The sequence below is a fragment of the Thermobia domestica genome, chromosome 4 (genome assembly GCF_964235325.1).
Source record: "Thermobia domestica chromosome 4, izTheDome1.hap1.1, whole genome shotgun sequence".
NCBI lineage: Eukaryota > Metazoa > Arthropoda > Insecta > Zygentoma > Lepismatidae > Thermobia > Thermobia domestica.
Window position 1 is genome coordinate 6,922,549 of NC_137457.1, and position 21,466 is coordinate 6,944,014.

Sequence of the window (21,466 nt, forward strand, 5' to 3'; positions counted from 1 at the left end):
AAATTGAAGAATGTGATATACTTGAGTGCACACTAGATGAATGAATTGGTTTCCAATTTTATCATACCATTATACAGCATGTAAATAAAAGAATATCGGATTTGCGATTTGTTATAATTTCTCTTAGAAGATGTCTACAATATTTATTTATTTATTTATTTATCAATCACCAGATACAGCTCAGAGGCCATTTTACACTGGATATCCAGCAACAATAATAACAATGGAAAGGATTTGGGAAGGTATCGGCCAGGGCCTGTTTAGTAGGTACCATCCCGGCATTTGCCTGGTAGGACTGAGGGAAACCCTAGAAAACCTCAGTCAGGATGGTCGGCAGCGGGATTGGAACCCACGACCTCCCGAATGCGAAGCCAACGCTCTACCACTTGAGCTACTTCGCTCGGTATTTATTTAGGGTCATAATTAAAAGGTAGAAATGAAAGTTCTAAATGTATTCATGTGAGTAGATTCCTTTTCTATCTTCTCACATAAATCCTTCACAGCACCCGTAGCGAATATAGCGACGGTCTAGCATAAGTGTTTCTGTTTTCTTTAGTTTAGTAAGTTAGAATCAATATGAACCTGTAGTGACATTTCCAAGGTAGCCCGATCGGATTTCATGTGATTTTTGACTTGGAATTTCATATAGGGTCTTGAGTATATGCCTTGTCTATTTGCGGCATAGTCAATTTGCAGTGGAGAATTCAAATATCAGTCCTTTTCATTACTTCAGACATGCTGACTAAAGTGTGTGAAGACGTGTCTATTGATTGGATGTGTGTAGCGTAACAAAAAGTATTTATATTGAATATTTGTAGAGAACAGAAAATGTTATTCACGTTATTTTGTATTGGATTTATTATTATAAATCAACGTTTAGATATAGTACATAGCTCTTCAATGCTGATATTCTTATATATATATATATATATATATATATATATATATATATATTGTAGAGATATTGGATTTCCCTAATATTTTTAATATTCAGTATATAAACAAATCAAGATTTAAAAACGATATTATTTTTTATTTTTTTTTCTTTCTTTATTTTCTGTGGATGATGAGAGACAGACACAACTTGGAATAATAAGACAGTCAGCAAACATTTCAAAATTCTCTTTAGTAGACGATTCCTCATTCTTCATTCTTGGTAAATTTATGTAACTTATGTAATCTGATGTAACCAAAGCGTTCTGTAACTGTTGACAAATTATTAAATAAGTCGAGAAATCCATTTACCTTGCACTTTCCTGAATCCTACACGTGCGTACTTTGGATGTTTTTCCGTAATTTCGTCGGCCATCTTCCTACTTTGTTTCATATAAAAACGTCCCAGGACCCGGAAGAAGAGAGTAGCACTCGAGAAGCGGTGAAGTACACGAGGAGCGGTAAAGTTCACGAGGAGCGAGTGTGAGCAACGACAGGAGAGACCTATACCAAGTTCCTCGCCAATTCGACACAGAAGCCGAGACATGGAGACCACCAGTCGACGACCAGGAACGGAGGTACGGAATACACATCCAAGGTCCTAAACGCCCAAACAACCTTCCTTTTCTTTCTTCCTAAACAAACTCTCGACTCTCTTTTTTTTTTAAATATTTGTTTTTAATTATTTCTACCCACATGCCCTATAAACTAAAACGCTCGTCGTCTTCTCAGTTACCTCTCAATTCTACCAGTGAGCTATATTTCCCAAGTTAACGATAATAGTTTCCTTTCTTTCTTCAAAACGACGACGAAAGCATTCCTACCGAATGCACAAGCGTAAGATGATGGAGATGCTGATCTTTTTTCTCGCATCAGCGTAAGAAGGTGATCAATGCTAGTTGTCTTTCAAACTTCTAAACTGTTTTCTCTTCATTTTTTAGGCTTTTTAGAATCACCTCCAACTTCCCCGCCACCAACCCTCTATGAAACTAGTTTTGTTCTCTTTTGTTTTTTATTTTTGAGCAATCTTTCTTATGCTATTCTATAATTACCTTTCTTTTTCTCTCCTTTTCGGAGAGTGGTGGAGCCCCAATACCTCTTGTGTATGTTTTATGAGTTGTATTTAGTTTTTAGTGTAGGTATAGCATATTTAAGGTCTTGACTTGTGCCCAATAGTTTTATTACTTGTGTTATATGTTGCGAAGACTAGCGGACGAATTTTTGATACCTTTAGAGGATATTTTTAACTTAAGTGATACTGTCTATTTCGATCCCGCGGCCTGTTCGTCTCCTAAATCGACTAAATTTACACGTAATTATTTAGAGCAACTTAAAAAGAAGCTAGAATTTTCGGAATCATTTTCGGATATTTCTCCTGATTCTTTAGACGTAACTGTTCGTGGTTCTAGTTCTAGCAGTATGGCTACAGGAGGAAACGATCCACCTCCGTCCATGCACGGCACGATTGTGAAACCAGAGCCTTTTTATGCCCGGTTGGGTGACGATGTAAACACGTACATCAGACGCTATGAGACCATCGCTAGCATTAATTCATGGGATGGTATGAGACGAAAATTGGTGCTGGGGAGCCTACTCCGTGGCCCCGCTGAAAACTGGTTTGCTGGCATAGAAAGAAAGCCAGAATTTGCCCAAATGACTTACGACCAGTTCAAGCAAGCTTTTATAAACGCTTTTAAGGACAATTTGGTGCCACAATTATCTGAAGCTCAGATGCGAGCCCGTGATCAGAATGAATCAGAATCCGTTCTAGAGTACGTTTATGCGAAGCAGGATTTGATTTTACGCGCAGACCCGACTGCCAATGAAAAGAAACAATTACAATTTATTGTGGAAGGACTTTTACCCGATTACTTTAAAGTTGTAGTACGAAAGGAGTACAACACGGTCAGTGACCTTCTGAACGACCTAATTATCGAGGAAAGGACTAAATTGTTATTGAAGCGTAAGGAATTAGAGAAATTCTTGAAAAAGAATTCTGCTGTTTTGCAGTCGTCTTTATTTTCTCCGACTAGCATAGATGCTAATACTCAGAATAATGCTGAAGTAAGGGTTCAAAGTTCGATTACTGCTCAACCATATAATACACAGTCAGCATACTTGCAAAACCAGCAGACTCAACAGAACCAACCGGTAATCGACCCGTTGACTGACATACAGCAACAACTGTCAAAGTTGACGCTGCAGATTTCAGCCTTAGCTCCTTCAACAAATTGTGAAAGAAGCGATGATTTTCAATATAGGAAAAAGCAGTTTAATCAGCCGAAAAATGTAGGTCAGGATTACCAAGGAAAACCGAACGGTAATCAAAACAACAGAAGTCAGAATAATAATGCTGATACTAATAAAAAGTCCAGCAGTGATTTTGCGTCCTCAAGTAATAGTAATTCTTCGCCAGGTCAGGGTTCGACTCCGGATAGAGGCCAAATTATTTGTTACAGATGCAAATTACCGAATCATATTGCGAGATATTGTCGTATGCCTTCTTTAAACACGCAGACAGAGTAGATGGTCGGGACGAATCTACTCAAGGTTCCGTTATAGTCCCTATAGTGTCCTTTAACGAATTGCCTCATGTGTCAGCTTTAATGAACGGGAAAGTCGTAGAACTGATGATTGACAGCGGCAGCCAGATCAGTTGTCTGGGGGAAAATTTGGTCCCGGAAAATGCTAAACGTTTCCGTATTAATACTAGACTTCGGGGAGTAACAGGGAAGTCTATACAAGTTTCTGAGATAGCTTTATTAAAATTTAGGATTGGTAAAAAATGGTTTACTCATGTATTCAGAGTTATTCCAAATTTTGATTATGGGCCTTTGATTGGCGCCGATTTTTTGGAAAAGCACAGGGCTGTTTTAGATTACAATAAGCAAAATTTAACTCTTTTTCGATTCGGACGCCCTCCTTCAAAAACGTTACCTCCGAGGAATTTAGAAGTCAATTTGTCAAAAGTCTTAACATCCAGGCTTGCGCAGGGATCTCGGGCTATTTTTAGAGTATTGGAAAACACGATTTTACCACCTCGCTCGCATACTCTGGTGAAGCTACGCAGTTGTTGGGATATTTTGGGGAAGAAGTTATTATTGTCACCCTCTCGCCGGATAGAAGAAATACTGGACATTTTTATTCCATGTGCGATAGTGAATGGAGGATGCCCCGTGGTGTATGTTACGAATCCCACCATTAAGGAGATCAAACTGCGACAAGGTACACACCTTGGGGATGCTGAAGATTTTGAGGAGGTCCCAGAGGAGCCTGAGGAAAGGAGTTTTTCGTCGGTAGAAGAAAGCCTACCGTCCCCGGAGAAGATGGAGCTTTCCAGGCGACTTTGTGATCCTAGTCGTGTCGATGTCAACCCCGAGCTATCTCCAGAAGAGAAAGAAAGATTCTACAGTCTCATACGAGAATTTCCTGATGTTTGGAGTTGGTCTGAGGAGGACATAGGACTCGCACGAGGCTACCTTCATGAAATTCGTCTATCCGATCCTACACCCGTGAATAAGACGCCCTACTCAGTGCCTTATCATCTTCGTGGAATACTCAAGCAGCAGTTAGACACGATGCTTCGTCAAGGGATTTTGAGGGAAAAAATCTCGCCCTGGAACCACCCCATCTTGCTGATTAGGAAGCGTAATAATCAGTTCCGATTTGTAAGTGATCTGAGGGGTCTCAATCAGCAGTCCCATCCTTCGAATTTTGCGACACCGTCGGTGGATGACATAATCAATCGTATGGCAGGACATCTCCTTTATACCTCGAGTGATTTGACCAAAGGATTCTTCCAAATTCCGATTACAGAGGAGTCGAAAGAGTGTACAGGTTTCTCGATACCAGGCATGTCAAGTTATCAATATTGTGTCCTACCTATGGGACACATTTCTTCCGCAGCAGCGCTTAATAGACTGGTCAAATTGACGTTAGCAGGCGTTCCAAGTACAAATATTATGCATTATGTGGACGACTTCTACATTATCGCGTCATCCGTAGACGAGATGGTGCATTGGTGCAAGGTCCTTTTTGAAAAACTTAGAGAACGGGGACTAAAATTGTCTCCCGAGAAGACAAAGATCGCACATTATTCTTTGATAGTGTTGGGACATCGTTTATCAAAATTTGGAGTACAAGTGTCAGATCGAATGTTAGCCACGATTCAGAATTTCCAACGTCCACGCACGAAGAAGAATTTAAAAAGTTTTTTAGGGGTGTGCTCCTTTTTGCGAAGGTATGTTAAGGATTTCTCGGAAATCGCTTATCCTCTTCAAACTCTGCTTCGAAAAGACCAAGATTTTAAGTGGGGAACCCAGCAACAAGAATCTTTTGAAGCTCTGAAAAAAGCAATTTTGGAAGCCCCAACATTGATGGCATACAAACCAGAGAGGGATCTACATATCTACACCGATGCGTGTAAGAAGGGCCTCGCAGCTGTAGCAAAACAACCTATTTCAGACGATCCTGAAGCTGAACTAGTACCGATCGCATATGCCAGTCGAGCAGTTGGACCTTCAGAAAAAAATTTGTCAGTGTACCATTTGGAACTCTTGGCTCTGCTGTATGCACTGCGATCTTTCAGATATTTCGTGGTGGGTCGACATTTCTATCTTCATACGGACTCCAAAGCTATTACGTTTCTTCGCCACAGTAAGAACCTGACAGGTAAATTAGCACGCTGGATGTCTGAGATTGATTGTTACGATTTTACGATCGCCCACGTGAAAGGTACCGACAACATAGAAGCCGACAGTTTGAGTCGCTTTGTTAAGCATAGTCGCGACAAGGAAGATGAAGAAGAGAGTGCCTCTGACCCGAGAATTTTCCTAATCGAAGACATGGACCTCATTGATATCGCAAAAGAACAGCGAGAAGATGCAGTACTGAAGAAAATTATTGATCACTTGGAGGATCAAGCAGAAAAGGATCCAGCCTATGAAAGGCAGGCATCGTATTTTGTTTTGAAGAATAATGTAGCATACAAAGTGAATAAGACACCATTCGGTAAAGTCTATTTGTTAGCAGTACCATCGAAATTGCGAGACATTGTATTTGAGAAACTGCATTGTGGGAAACTGGGTGCGTGCCATGGTGGATTTTCGAAAACATACAACCTTTTATTAAAGTCTGTCTATTTCCCCAATATGAAAAAATTTGTGTATGATAAGTGCCAATCTTGTGTAACTTGTCAATTGCTAAAAAAGAGGAGTGGAAAACAGTTCGGTAGTCTTCAGACACATCCTAGCGTTCATCCTTTCTTTAGAATCTATGTGGATCTTGGTGGGACCTACCCTAGTAATAATATCTTACGCCACAAATTTCTAATTATAGTCATAGATGAAGGAACTCGTTTTTGTATTACTGGTTCTCTACCAGATGCTTCTGCAGCTTCTGTTAGTGCTTTCATATATGACAACGTCATATTGAAGTATGGGATACCAACTCAAATCTGTTGTGATAGAGGTGTTGCATTTACCAGTCAATTATTTAAGGAGTTATGTAAAATACTGGGGACTCAAATACATTTCGCTGACGTTCAAGGGCATTTTTCTATTGGGAGTGTAGAAATCGCAGTAAGAAATATAGAACAGCAATTGAAGATCGCCTTAGACAAGACTGACCAATCACGTTGGATTGAACTTCTACCAGAAGTAACCTTTGCCTATAACGTCACGTGCAATTTGAGCATGAAGTATTCTCCTTTCGAACTCCTCCACGGCTTTTCTCCTCGGTTGTTGCATTCCGCCATGTTGGGTATGGAATGTCAATTTTCAGAAAACCAAGACAGATTGGAACGAATGAAGTATATACGCGAAAAAGCCCAAGAAAATTTGTACAACCGACATCTGACGTCCAAGAAGTCTTACGACAAGAAGCGAATACAACAAGAATTCAAGCAGGGTGAAGCGGTTTGGATTTTTGATCTGTCTAGAAAACGAGGACAATGTGCTGCTTTCTCGGGAAAGTATTTTGGACCTGGTCAAATTGTGTCCAAAAAACATGACAACAGCTATTATGTTAAGTTTCGAACACCTAGAGGACAGATTAAGATAGACTCATTTTCTATAGACCGGCTTAAGAAGTATTATCCACCTGAGAAGGGAATATCTAAGGACTTGCAAAAGTTAGAGAATCAGGATGCACAAATATTGGGTGAAGGAGTCCAGGAAAAGGATTTTCAGCAGCAGGAGGAGTCCACTTCTTTTTTGATGGAGTATCAGGAAGAGGAAAGCACGGGGGAAGCGGATTCATTGTTCATTCGAGATGTGAAATTGATGACCGAAATTCCGTCGTGGGACGAGACCGGACCCGACACCAAATCGATGGCTGATGTTGAAAAACCGAAGTTTGCCGTCAACGAGGAAATTAACCGGAAAGTGGCTTTGTATTATGGGTCTATTACGTCACTGGCAGGACAAGCGATCGTAAATTCATCCAACACCCAGTTGCAACCAAGAGGAGGTGTAGACTTGATGGTACAGTCTTTGGCGGGAAGTGAAATGAGGCAGGAGTGCAAGAAAATTGGTCACTTGAACCCAGGTAATGCCGTATTAACCTCAGGATATAATCTACCTGTAGATTATGTTATACATGTATCTGCACCCGATGATAAAAATGCTAAGCGCCTAAAGATGTGTTATGAGAAATCCCTACAGTTGGCTATGGACAATGACATAACGACCATTGCCTTTCCAAATATAGCTACAGGAGTATTTAACTACCCGAAATTAGAGGCTGCAAGAATTGCTTTGAACGTAGTAAGGGAATATCTCGAGGAGTACCTCGATTATTTCGAAAAAATAATTTTTGTTCAATTCGATAAACAAAATCAAATTATTTACGAAAAAGTGATGCACGAATATTTCCCGAAATGAGTTTTTTGTCCTTTACAAGAGCATAAAATTTATATAATGTACTTAACCTAGAGATTAGTTTATTACTGGCCTAACAGGGAGTTATTTCTATGTTAATTTGCAGTATGTTAGTACAACCTTTTACCACCAAAAAAAAAATCCTGTGTCCATTATTCTGTTAAAGTGCAGGTCCAGAGGAAGTATTAAACCATCTCCCAAAAACAGTTTCAGCTATGACTTGTCTACCTCCATTGTTGAAAATAAAATTAGGTGAAGTACTGAGATGAACTAGTAGGCATTCCACTTACCTATAAAAAAAGGAAACATTGAAATTAGTAACGCAATTTAACAGGAACATATATACTTAGGCTAACAGAGATAATAATCTATAGAACATGTGAAAATTCTAAATTTCTCATTATATTTAATTTGTGTTTCAGATAACCTATTTTGTTTTAAGCTGCATTATCCTATCTTTCTCTTTCCCATATGTGACGTCTAATAACACCGAGTTCCAAATAACATCTGGTTTATTTTTCCGTAAACTCCCAAATGTTATTTTGTACCAACACTCATTACCGATATCTTTCAATTTGACATTTTCCTTTCCGCATGATGTTAAGGTTTCTTCTCTTTTTGAAGCTCTGCTTTGCAACGAAAATGACACTCTAGCTCCAGATGTCTGCGAAGCTGCAAAAGACTTACATGATCTGAAAGTCCACATTAACGATTATTTTTTAAAGCCTCCAAATCCACGATTTCATCGATTATCAACCAGATCTCCACGTGCACTGTTAGGGTTCATTGGGAAAGCATTGAATTGGTGTTGTGACGTAGCTGACAGTTCTTCTATTGATTCGATAAATAAGAAGGAATTTCATTTGGAACAAACTGTACTGGGTTTACAAAAACAATTGTTAAAAAACAATTTATATATTCAAAACACAACTTCAGAATTTTTAAGTTTTCAAGATCAGATACAGGATAATTTTCAAAAAATTAGAAACTTTTCGGCAAAAATATTGGATCAAGAACATGATCTGGGAGATCATCTTAATAAGCTTGCAAATCGAGTACATAAAGAGGTCATTTCGTTCATTCAAGAATTTTATTCGATTTCAACGCAGTTTGTACAGTTTCTTCAAATTTTTAAATATGATCTGACAATCCAGATGTGTACTGATGCTAGGCTGAACCCTAATATAATCCCTTATAAAGTGTTGCACGCACATTTATCTGAATTTGAGAATATCATTTTGAAAAATGGATATAAGTTAGCCATAGATAAGTCGTTATTGGAGATGTATTATTCAATTAATGTTTTGACTTGTTCAATCACCGACACGTACATTTATCTACAGATGAAAATTCCGATCGTTGAAATACAGCCTTCATTTGAGTTATATGATGTGCAGCCACTTCCGTTTGCTGTATACAACCAAACTTGTACCGTTGATATCCAGCCTTTAGTTATGGTAGTTCAAGATAAAAAAGATCTTATACCAATAACAGGAACAAGCTTACTTGCTTGTCATTATAGCCAATCAAAGTTATGTAAGATACCTACACACACTGTGACACGTTCTCGTTTAATAAATTGTGCTCACGCAGCTTTCGTTGCCAGTACAGTCAGGGAAATATTACACAACTGTGACCATACGTGCTATGATTCGAAAGAGGCACAGATTATAGACATTGGATCGCATGAGTTTGTTTTAATACACCCACCAGAATTTCTAACTTTGAAGACTAGAGAAAATGTGTCTACCATTCGAGTTCCAGAAGAAGCCAGATTATACGGAGCCCTTAAAATTCGAATACCATGCAATACTAAATTAATTGTGGAGAGAAATCTTTTCGTCAGATCGGATTTTCCGTGTCTCGACAATGATCTTACAGAACCTGTATTTTTACATCTTTTTCCGAGCCAGCTAGTCTCTAATGATCTGATGCTATTACGATCTACGTATAAAGGGAATGAATTTTTTAATGTTTCATCTTTACTTAACGATGTTTGGAGTTCTTCAATCCGACATATGAATATATCAGCATTTACGATAATTGACCAGACGCCCATTAAGATGCCTATCTATAAGCATGAATATTTTATACCAGGAATTATTATTATTTGGAATATCATCATAACTCTTCTACTTATTTATTTGCTAAGAGAACATGGGATTTTCAATTTTATATGGTTTTGTAGAAAATGTAGTGCGTCTACGGAATTTTCTTTGCAAGAATTGAGCTACTTTTTAGACATTGTGCAAACCGTTATTGCAATTGTAAGTCTAATTTTGCTCTATAGAGTTATGAAAAGTTTAATGAAAAAAATTGGTGATGATACGCCACTGCAGATGAAGAGTTTTGAGAATAAATGTAACGAGAGGATTGAAGAAAGAGATCAAGAACCTGAAGTGACCCCAGAAAAGTTCACCACGTCGAACAGAAATGAGGATGCACATTCAGTGTCAGAATTGAGTTTACCTCCTCCTCCGGAAGAATTGATAGTTAATGACGGAAGTTTTGGTACAGAGATTATAGTACCACCTTCTACCGTCTTGGAATTAAGGAATTCTAACGTAAAATCTTCGTACATTTCCAACTACATAGTGTATTCTTAAAAGCGGATACGGAAACTGAGACGTCGAGTAATTCACGCATTTTGTGAAACAGCATCTAGAAGAAGATATTAGAACGTATATACGCACGACCATATAAAATTGAGAATCATTACCGGACATACCTATTTTTATGAATTTAGAGACCTTCTTGTGCCCCCCCCCCCACAATTTTTATTTCCAACATAATTTTACTAACACAATCGAGTATTGGGCGATAAAACCCAATCCAACCTCTAGTTACCTTAAATTCCCAACCTAATCAGGAAATGGGTTAGGTTTATGTTGGAAATAATGAGCCCCCCGGCCCCCTTTAGAATATGATATTAAGGAAATTGTATTTAAGATTTTAATAGGAAATTGTTTAGATATTTTGGGCATTTGGTCAGATCATGAATATGAAGTACTTATACTAATACTAATTCTTTCTTTTTTTATGTTTCTCTATTGTCCTAATTTTTCTGATGCCTCCTACCCACCTCTACTGAAATACTACGATCACTCTCAGGCTTTCATAAAAATCACCCTCACAGTCCTCAAATAACGACACTTCCTTTATTTATCTTCCCTGATTTTTTTTTTTTTTACGATACCTTGATATTCTTACCTGAGTTGCCAACCCTGTTTCTCACCGGAAGTAAGTCTTCGGACAATAACCTTACCGCATTTCACTCTAATTTTCCTTACTTTCAAATCTTCTCCACAATTCCACTATTTTGTAAAACCAACCCCCCCGAGACGCCACTGGATTCACGTTTAGGTACCTTGACTTTGAAATCGCCTTTCAAAAGCCTAATAATAGTTATCTTAATCAAATCTTACTTTCCCAATATCATTATCCTTGTTTTTGAACTCTTGTGCCCCCCCCCCCCAAATTAAAAACAGCCATTATAACTTGTCATTCGTTTTGCTTTTATCCTTCTGTTTGTAAACAAACATCGGCCATTACTATACCGAGAGCCTTTGCGAAAACTCCCATCCCTCCGTCATAGCGTCATGGCAGCCATCTTGAAAATTTTCATGTTTACATTTTCCCACGGCTTAGAGACTGTGTTCCTTTGCCATATTTTCGCTACAATTCCTATTTCTTTATATTATAACATCTATAATTTCACTTTTTGCCCCTTCTGATACACACCCTTTCTTAATCTTCATCCTAGATACACATATACAGAGTCACATGTTTCTGATAACTTCAATCACTATTCCTTTTTTTCCTTTAATATTTTTTTTATAAAAAAATTTATCTCCCCACAACCCCTTTCCGTACCTCAATGCAGCATTACACCACTAAGAAGAAGAGGATTTATGGACATCAAGAGATATCGACGCTCAGATTTGAACCTCACGATTTGCCCACCAACCGACGCAAGGAATGATATGTTGCTGAACGTTTTTTTCTCTCACTTTTTGTTCACACTAATTTTTTGATGCACGTAAAACTCACCTTATCACACGTCACGGACATAAATACTGCAAATATAAATATATTATAATTATACATCTTCAAGAAGCTCACAGCCACACCCCATCACGCCCAGCGTCATCTATCCAGCCAAGCCGATAACATCTGCCATCTGGTGACAGCTACTTCAACTTCACTACGTCCTTTGCATATGGTCAACGACCAAGCTGGAGTAGATTATCTTGCAGCTGAGACTCTGCCGATTCAGCATTCTACAGTTTCAAGTTCAATGTTATAAACAAGACCATGTGCTTCAGTATCTTAACGATTACGTCAACTATTTAAATGGGAGAAAAGACAGGAACTATCCAAGACATTGAAAGATGATGCTTTCAAATTGACAAATTAACTTTCTTGTGTGTTTATTCTTCAAATATTGATTGATTGATTGGTTTAGTGCTACATTTTATTATCTGTTAACGCTAGTGATTTAAGTGTTTTTTTTTAGTGATGTGTGATTAATTATTTTTTTATATGTATTTAACATACATAAAGATATACAGTGCGTTCAATAAGTAATTGGACCTGAAACGACAGCGTTCCTCTTTTCGTCGTTCAGTAAGATTTAGTGGCGGGAATGTAGAGATATTGGATTTCCCTAATATTTTTAATATTCAGTATATAAACAAATCAAGATTTAAAAACGATATTATTTTTTATTTTTTTTTCTTTCTTTATTTTCTGTGGATGATGAGAGACAGACACAACTTGGAATAATAAGACAGTCAGCAAACATTTCAAAATTCTCTTTAGTAGACGATTCCTCATTCTTCATTCTTGGTAAATTTATGTAACTTATGTAATCTGATGTAACCAAAGCGTTCTGTAACTGTTGACAAATTATTAAATAAGTCGAGAAATCCATTTACCTTGCACTTTCCTGAATCCTACACGTGCGTACTTTGGATGTTTTTCCGTAATTTCGTCGGCCATCTTCCTACTTTGTTTCATATAAAAACGTCCCAGGACCCGGAAGAAGAGAGTAGCACTCGAGAAGCGGTGAAGTACACGAGGAGCGGTAAAGTTCACGAGGAGCGAGTGTGAGCAACGACAGGAGAGACCTATACCAAGTTCCTCGCCAATTCGACACAGAAGCCGAGACATGGAGACCACCAGTCGACGACCAGGAACGGAGGTACGGAATACACATCCAAGGTCCTAAACGCCCAAACAACCTTCCTTTTCTTTCTTCCTAAACAAACTCTCGACTCTCTTTTTTTTTTTTAAATATTTGTTTTTAATTATTTCTACCCACATGCCCTATAAACTAAAACGCTCGTCGTCTTCTCAGTTACCTCTCAATTCTACCAGTGAGCTATATTTCCCAAGTTAACGATAATAGTTTCCTTTCTTTCTTCAAAACGACGACGAAAGCATTCCTACCGAATGCACAAGCGTAAGAATATATAGGTTGTTACATAAATGTGTCAGAATATTTTGGAAACTGATTCCTCACATGAAAGCAAGAAAAAAGTTCATATGAGCCATTGCTCGAAAGTGAATATTTTCAGAGTTATAGAGTGTCGTGAAATAAGTGAACTTTAAAAGTTCATAGCCCCACTACTATGGGACCTGTCGTAGTAGAGTCAAGTCATCACTGAGGAACTAGTATGTGAAGTATCCAAATATCCATGTTTAAGGATGCTCCAGTACTTGCACACTAATTTTTAGGCGTGGTAGATGGCGAGTGGATCCCGCACTCCCAAACAGCCTCTATGAAAACGATTGTGCAAGTACTGGAAGCATACGCGGAGCTAGGAATTGTCTACTGAAGAGAGAGAGAAGAACTTTCGCTCGGTCTCGGACCTGTGGAATATTTCCTAGATCTTATAGGTGGTATTTTTATTTTTTGTCAAAAAAAGTTGGAGGGGGGGATGCCGCTCCGTAATTTCACAGACGACTGAAGATTCTGAAAGATGGATATTTGTATAGTTCACTTACTAGTTCCTCAGTGATGTCCTCACTCGACTACAATCATTCCTAAAGTAGTGGAGGTATGAACTTTTAAAGTTTACTTATTTCACGACACTCTATAACTCCAAAATTATGCACTTTTGAGCAGAGGTCCATATGAACTTTTTTTTCTTATTTTGATGTGAGGAATCTGTACTGTGGCAAGCTTATGTAACACCCTATATATATATATATATATATATATATATATATATATATATATATATATATATATATATATCCAAAGTTGGCAGTGATTTGACTCAATAGTTTTAAAGTTATATTATTATATATTGGATCATAGTTTGGATATAACCTGTGATATGTTTAAAGTAGACCTACACCGTAAATGTGCATAGATAGAATTATGTTGTGCGTGCAGGTCTCATAATTTTTCAGTAAGCTGTCAAACAGGGTATAAAAAAGTATAACATTATTATGTAAAGACCTACTCATAGGCTCAGTTTATGACATAGAAGTATATATGATATAAGTGTCACACCGGCTTGTTGTTTATCACTTGTTACATTTCTTCTTGTTCTTTTTATAACGGGACATAAAATGTACTGTTTTTTTTTGTTCAATAAACTTTTATAAAAACATACCTTTAGAAAGTGTTGCTAATTCAGACTCTTCTCACTAAGTAGTAGGTTTTTTAATTTTTTTTTTTACAAAATTGCATTGTATATATATATTAATATTTTTCGAAGGCCGAAAATTAACTTAAAATTTTTTATTGTGATGGACTTTTCTAGTTTGCTGTAAAGTTCATTAATGATAGTGTGAGAGAAAATAGGTGTCATCTCTCCATTTAGTACTTGACTCGGCAGAGGCTTTGAAAGAAAACGTACAAATAACAAGAATCAAAAATAAATGACTATTATGCAAAGATAACATTTGTGCAAAGATAATAAGACAATAGCATAATATTTCAATTTATGTTCAACCTGATGAAAGTTGTGAGATTTGCCCTCCTCCCATATAAGGGCTTTAGAAGAAAAATGTAGGGCATACTGAATTATATTTTCGAAAACATTTAAAACAAAGCAGTAAGAACAATTTCTTGAATAGAATAACTTAGAATTCGTTTTATGTTTTTTTTTCAGGTGATTTAAGCTCAGGTCAAGAAGACGTTTCAAGACATGGAAGAAATGTGGGTTTTCATCGCAGACGCCAAGGAATAAGGAGAGGTTATCCACGTGGTAGTTCTCATACTAGAAGGACAAATTATGGGTATAATTATCCAGCTTACGGAAGAGGATACGGTTATGGGTACGGAAGTGGGGCCGGTGCTGGAGCAGGAGCTGGTGCTGGAGCTTATAGTAGTTACTATGGAAGAGGACCATATTCCGCATATTCACCCAGCTATGGCGGTGGTTATGATATTGCAAATGGAGTTTCAGGATATTCGCATGGAATTAGTACCGCTATGACTACTTCTGCAGCATACAATGGATATAGTGGCTACCAACAGTCTGTTGGAAGTGGAATGTATGGATCGGAAAGAGGAACTTACGCAAATACCATAAATACTGCGGAAGGAGGATCCGCAAATAATATGTATGGACAAGGTTATTCTGGCTATGGCGGTATATCTGGAGCAGCCTCAAATGCGTATGCTATCAATAGCCAAGTAAGTGAAGATCCCATGGATATGGAGTACAATAATCCTATGGTTGGAGTTCAAGGTTATACTGATATGACAGGATCTCAGGGATATTCTGGTGGAAACATAAACGGAGGCTTTTCAGCAGCAGGAAGTGCTGCTGCCAGTGGTAATAGTTATATGAACAACTATCCTCCAAGCTCACCAATTGGTGGTTCTCCTTTACCATTCGTTCCTGGCCAAAATCTTCAAGGTCCAGGAGCCTTTCAGATTGGTGCTCCTCAAGTAAGCCCTGGCATTGGAGGAGGTTTTGCTGGTACTTCTACTGGCTTAGGAGATTCTGGTTTAACTGGATACGTCTCTGGAGCTGGTGAATCTGGAAATGGATATGGACGAGGGGCAGATAATTCACAGTGGGGAATACCTGCTCCGATAGGATACTCTTCTGGATATGGAGGATTTACTGGAAATGCAATTCCCGTAGGGGACAGTGGTGAACCTGGTGAAGGAAGTACAAGTACTAATAAAACAAGTAATGTAAATGGTTCAACCTCAGATAGTGGTGAAGACTCTGAAAGTAAAATTTCCACAGATAATGAAACGTCTACCATATCAAGTTCTGGTTCAACTGCTAGCGCTACTTCTGTTGCTGCAGCAACCGGAAGTTCAGCGGAGAGCAGTCCAGAGACTGGACCAAGTACAAGTGATCAAGGAAGACCAAATACAAATCCTGCTGCAATAAAACCTCAGCCAACAGACAATGTACTACCTAATGAAGAAACTGGTAAAACTAACGCTGAATCTTCATATCCAAATTACGGGTACTCACAGCCACTAACTCAATCTGGTATTCTTAGTAGTCCTGGTCAGGGTGATAACAAAATAAGTGGTTACACTTCAGCTGTCTCCTCAGCAAGCTCAAACAAATTTCCTTCTGGAGATTCTCAAACGCCGTACAACGAAGTTAACAGGCCCGAAACACCATTAACTAGCTCAGATAAACTACCATCTGGACAAGGTCCAAGCGAGTTAGAAAATAACAAGGCAAGCTCCGTTGATACTGTTTCAGGGTCAGGGAATGAACAGTCTAACAGTACGAATACTTTAGGTTCTGCTGCAGTACAGACCTCAGTTAGTTCTTCTGCAGGTACACTGGAAAATAATCAAACTTCAGGAAATAACGTTCCTAGTTCCAGTAGTCAAGGATCCAACATCGGGGGACCAAGTACAGGTGAATCTGGTTCAACGTCTGGAGAAGCAGGAAACGGAACAGGATCTTCAATGGCAGGAACGAGTGCCGTAGGAACGTCATCAGTTGGTACAAGTGGATACGGGTTTAATACAGGGCAGACTGGTGGATATAATACAGAGACCACTGGAGCTGGAGGAAATGGATACGAATCCCTTTCTGGTGGTGGTGGATATAATACAGGGACCACTGGAGCTGGAGGAAGTGGATACGAATCCCTTTCTGGTGGTGGTGGATATGGTTCAGGAGGAAACACTGTTGGAGGCAGTTCTTGGGGAGCAGCTGGCGGAAGTGCATTTGTAGGAGGAAGCAATTCTCAGTACGGATATAACACTGTATTTTCTGGTCAAAATTTTGCAGGGCAAAACCAACTCAGTCAAAGTGGCATTTTAAGCAACGCTAATGAAGCAGGTGGCACTGGATATACTGGATCTAGTTCATCAACAGCTGCTGGTTCTAATTTATCTGCATCGGAATTTACAGACAATAAAACGAAAGATTCTGCTTCGTCGGTTGGAAGTACTTCAGTCACTTCTGAGGGTAAGTGAAAACAAGTTCTGTTACATTTTTGCATGTATATGCTTAGTAGTACTTCAATCATTTGTATACCTCTCAATGTTTAGTTTATATGTATGACAATCATCGTAATGAGAAATAATCAAAGAAACTAATATTTCAAAACGCTGTTATCATCCAAGCGGTTTTCACTTCTATTAGTGTGTAGCATTTATTTATATAATTCTGTGAGAAAACAGTAACATAACTTATGATAGATGGTGTATTGCTATAGTGTATGGATTTTAAGTTACGGAAAGGGATTAGGGTATTTAAGATTTAAATTACGTAATGGTTAAACAATTTACCACAAAGTTGCTAGTTTTGTACAAGGAACATACCAAATTAGAGAGAAAATAAATATCACAATGATATATTAAAAACTAACATATCTTTCGGGAATTACTGAGTTGGGCAAGCGAAACCTTTGCTATTTCACTTGAGCATTTCTGTTACAGTTCTTCACCCAAGTTGTGTTAACTATCTTCATCAATTTTTTCAGTTTTAGAAATCACCAGGAAAAATGCTCTTACGCTAAAACTTTAAGGATCATTGGCTTTGTTGAAGAACTATTCTCCAAAAGCCATTTCATAAACTTGACGATAAGTGTGCACTTTGATTTTGTCACAGGATGTAGCATTGGAAGAATAGAATCATTGTTATTTGTACGTAATAGGTTAGGTTATCATATGTTAGTTTAGGTTAGGTTAGGGTTCGGTTCCTATGACTGTTCTGTTCAAAGTGCATTTTTGCCAATTTGACATTATAATGCACGTATTGTAATATTTGTAGTCATCATACCTATGAGTTATTGTAATATATAGATATTCCAGAACACTATTTGAACCGAATCTGACTATCTACTTACGAATTTTATTTGCAAAACACATCTATTGGATACCTCAGTACTGGTAAAGTTCAAAACCTATTTGGAACCGTTACGTAATAGTCTTAGGTTAATATATTGTTTTGGATTAACAGGTTAAGGTTTCAAAACCCAGCATTTTATGTATAATTTATCAACTGATTTTTGATGGAGTGAGTGTCAAAACTCTTCGTTCAGGCAAATATATCATAATTATTTCAGAAGGTAAGAGAACTTGTCAGGCAGGTTTATCCAGAGCTGAAACTCATAACTCTATACATTTTTAATGAATACTTCTACATGTAGCCGAAATCAACTGTGACTTTAATCATTGGAATCGTACATCTTCATATGAACTTAACAGTACTCTTTTCGTACTTCGCATTGGTAGGCTTGACTATATCAGTTTAGCGTTTCAAATGTCATTTTCTATGTTATAGTTGTCGAGCGCATAGTTAGTACAGACGTACACTGAAAAAAAAATGTAGGTGGCGTACTTAGAAAGGTAGGTTACATGCGTAATTCCTGTAGTTTTTGGACTTAACGTACAGCAGACGTATAACTGAAAATGCATGTTTTATAATACTTTCTGTATAAGTGTTTCATCTATACGTACTTTCCGTACAAAATAATATAGGCGGTCAGGATCTCACATACAAATGGACGTATATAACATACAGCTGACGAAGGTAACATACGTATATGTATGTAATATAAGGAAGACTATAAGATATCAGACATACTGCAAGGGCATGATATAACATCTAAGGGCAATGCCTATGTAGCACACGGATAACGTATGCTCTGTACTGATTTCTGTAGTAAGTAAGAAGGTACCGTATATTTGTGCAATATACCGCTGTCCGGGGAACGGATTTTTCTCAGTGTAAGTTGTATACAGTGCGGCAATTAGACAAGGAGACAAGATTTGTAAAATAAATAAATAAATAACATGTGAAACAATTTATCTCCGTTTATTCAAAATAACAACCTCCTTCGTCCACACACGACTTCCCAAAATGGAGTAAGTGATAAAATGACTCCTGGAAGTCCTTGTGTGTAATGTATGCAAGGTTTGCGTCATTATTTTCTAGAATGGTGGAACCAAACTTTCAGAGATAGTTTTAATTTTATGAAAATAAGGTAATCACAAGAATATGTTAGGTGTGCTAACGCACAAAGAACTTTTTCAGCAAAAACTCAGAATTAGTCACTACATTGTGTGCAGGATCAACGATGCACTCTTTTTAGTTTCTACTCGTACGTTAAGAAGTGAGGCACTAAACGTGGCAGCGATTCGGTTACTCTAAATCCTTCGTTATTATTTGTCAAACAGTTCTTTATTGCCCCACGAGGCTTGATATAATATCAAGATTTGTATTTCGGTTACCGAAAAGTATATCCCAAACTTCATTAATTGTTTCATTTGTTCTAGCAGACGTATTTTGTCCTGGGTACTAGTTTTATTCCACATAGTTCCTATCTCTATTGAACCTTTTACGACAGAGTAAAGAGAGTGTCTTACCTCGTTCTGGAAACAGAAGGTGATTTTATTAACGGGTTTATAAAAGTGGCCAGTCAATGTTTTCAAAACATCCGAAGAACTTCCTTGAACTGTCAGATCCTCAGTCTTTTGACCTACTACTAGGTCCTAGCGATGTAACAAGTAAAGGGCCGAAATGGATGATTCGAGTTGCGGGATGAGACATAGTGCCTTTGATAGAGGATGTGAAAGTTTGTGTATGTGCAAAGCTATAGCGACTGAGCGCCATAAAAAAACGGATTGGGAGGGTGTAAAATTTCGTAGGAGAAAGGCTATGCTATGTTATAGAAATGCATCAAATAAACCGTTGAATCGTAAAAATAGTGAAAGATAGACAATGCAAACGGCAGTAGTTTCACATATTGGCAAAGGAAAAATAAACAGAGTAGATCACGAACCCCCGCCACCATCTTGAAATCCGCCATTTTGAAATTTGTAATATTTTTTGAAATGGAAACGTAGTCATGTGATATATCAATTAGGGGCAGCACGTTCTCAAAAAGTCAATTATGAACTTTATTGATCGTTATCTGTACTTATTTGGAAGATTTGGGACCATATCTATAGTTATTTACGAAAATCTAGGAGACGTCAGTTATTTTCTTAATGTAATATAGTAGAAGTCAAAGATAATGCATTTGTTTAAGGAGCTGACAGACAAAATCTTAAAGTTTCTGTTCTAGAATACAAATTAGAATGATGAATATGTTACATATATTTTGTTCATGAGAGATAGAGGACGTTGTAGATGGTTCACTTGTTGATGAAGTTTACTGAAAGAATCTCTGAATTTCTGATGTAAAATAGAAATTTGAATAATAAAAGTACATTACTTGGTTTATTCGTATAATGCGTGGAATTTAAGATGTTATGTTTGCTTACGGTTCTAGCAATTTGACGTCTCCCTTATATTTCTCTTTAACAATTCATATCAGGCATATTCATATCATCTACTGTTATCCAGATTAATATTCCACTTTCATTCAACTTTTTAATGATAAATAAATATAATGACAGTTCATAACTATTACTACTATTCCTAAGATTATCAACACGATTGTAACAATATAGTCTTCCAGTCAAATTTCAACTTTCTTTAACTTTGTAAATTATAGGTGGTGTAGGAGTAGCAACTGGTGGTGGAATAGCAGCTGGAAGTGGAGTGGCAACTGGAGGTGGAGTGGCAACAAGTGGTGGTGGAGTAGTAGCTGGAGGAGGAGTAGCAACTGGTGGTGGAATAGTAGCTGGAGGGGAAGTGGCAACAAGTGGTGGTGGAGTAGCAACTGGTAGTGGAGTAGCAGCTACAGATTTAGTCGCAGCTGGTGGTGGAGTAGCAGCCGGAGGTGGAGTAGTAACTAGTGGTGGAGTAGCAGTTGGAGGTGGAATAGAAACTGGCGGTGGAGTAGCAACTGGAGGTCAAGTGTCAACTGGTGGAGGAGTAGCATCTGGAGTTGGAACGGCAACAGGAAGTAAGTAATGTATTTTCTAGTACTCTATCTAGAATGAATGTCTTCCATTAATGATTTTTCAGACTTTGCCAATATTTTGGAAGGTGTATAATTCTAGCTCTATATATTACTTTTTCAATTTAAGATCATTGAAATGCTTAAATTTGATGACGTCCAAAATCTTAGCTTTCATATTTAACCCGACTCAAAACTAAAAATAAACTACAGACGAAACAAACAGTAATATATATTGTAGACTTATGCTTTAAAGAATATCTACATGTAGTGAAACATGCGTCTGAGATAACTGGATGGATCTACGTATGGTAATATTTTTGCTAACAATATCAATACATTTGAATTGTTTT

General features: G+C 37.7%; 1 protein-coding gene across 3 annotated transcripts in view; it reads left to right on the forward strand.

Moving 5' to 3' along the window:
- LOC145683697 (uncharacterized) overlaps positions 1–21,466 on the forward strand; it is a 134,625-nt gene that overhangs the window by 92,228 nt on the left and 20,931 nt on the right. For 2 of the 3 annotated variants that reach the window (XM_081755067.1, XM_081755068.1), the window contains 2 exons: positions 14,939–17,227; positions 20,766–21,119. In XM_081755067.1, the coding sequence (XP_081611193.1) occupies positions 14,939–17,227; positions 20,766–21,119 (2,643 nt within the window). The remainder of the gene's footprint in view (positions 1–14,938; positions 17,228–20,765; positions 21,120–21,466) is intronic. The other variant, XM_081755069.1, reaches the window with a different exon arrangement.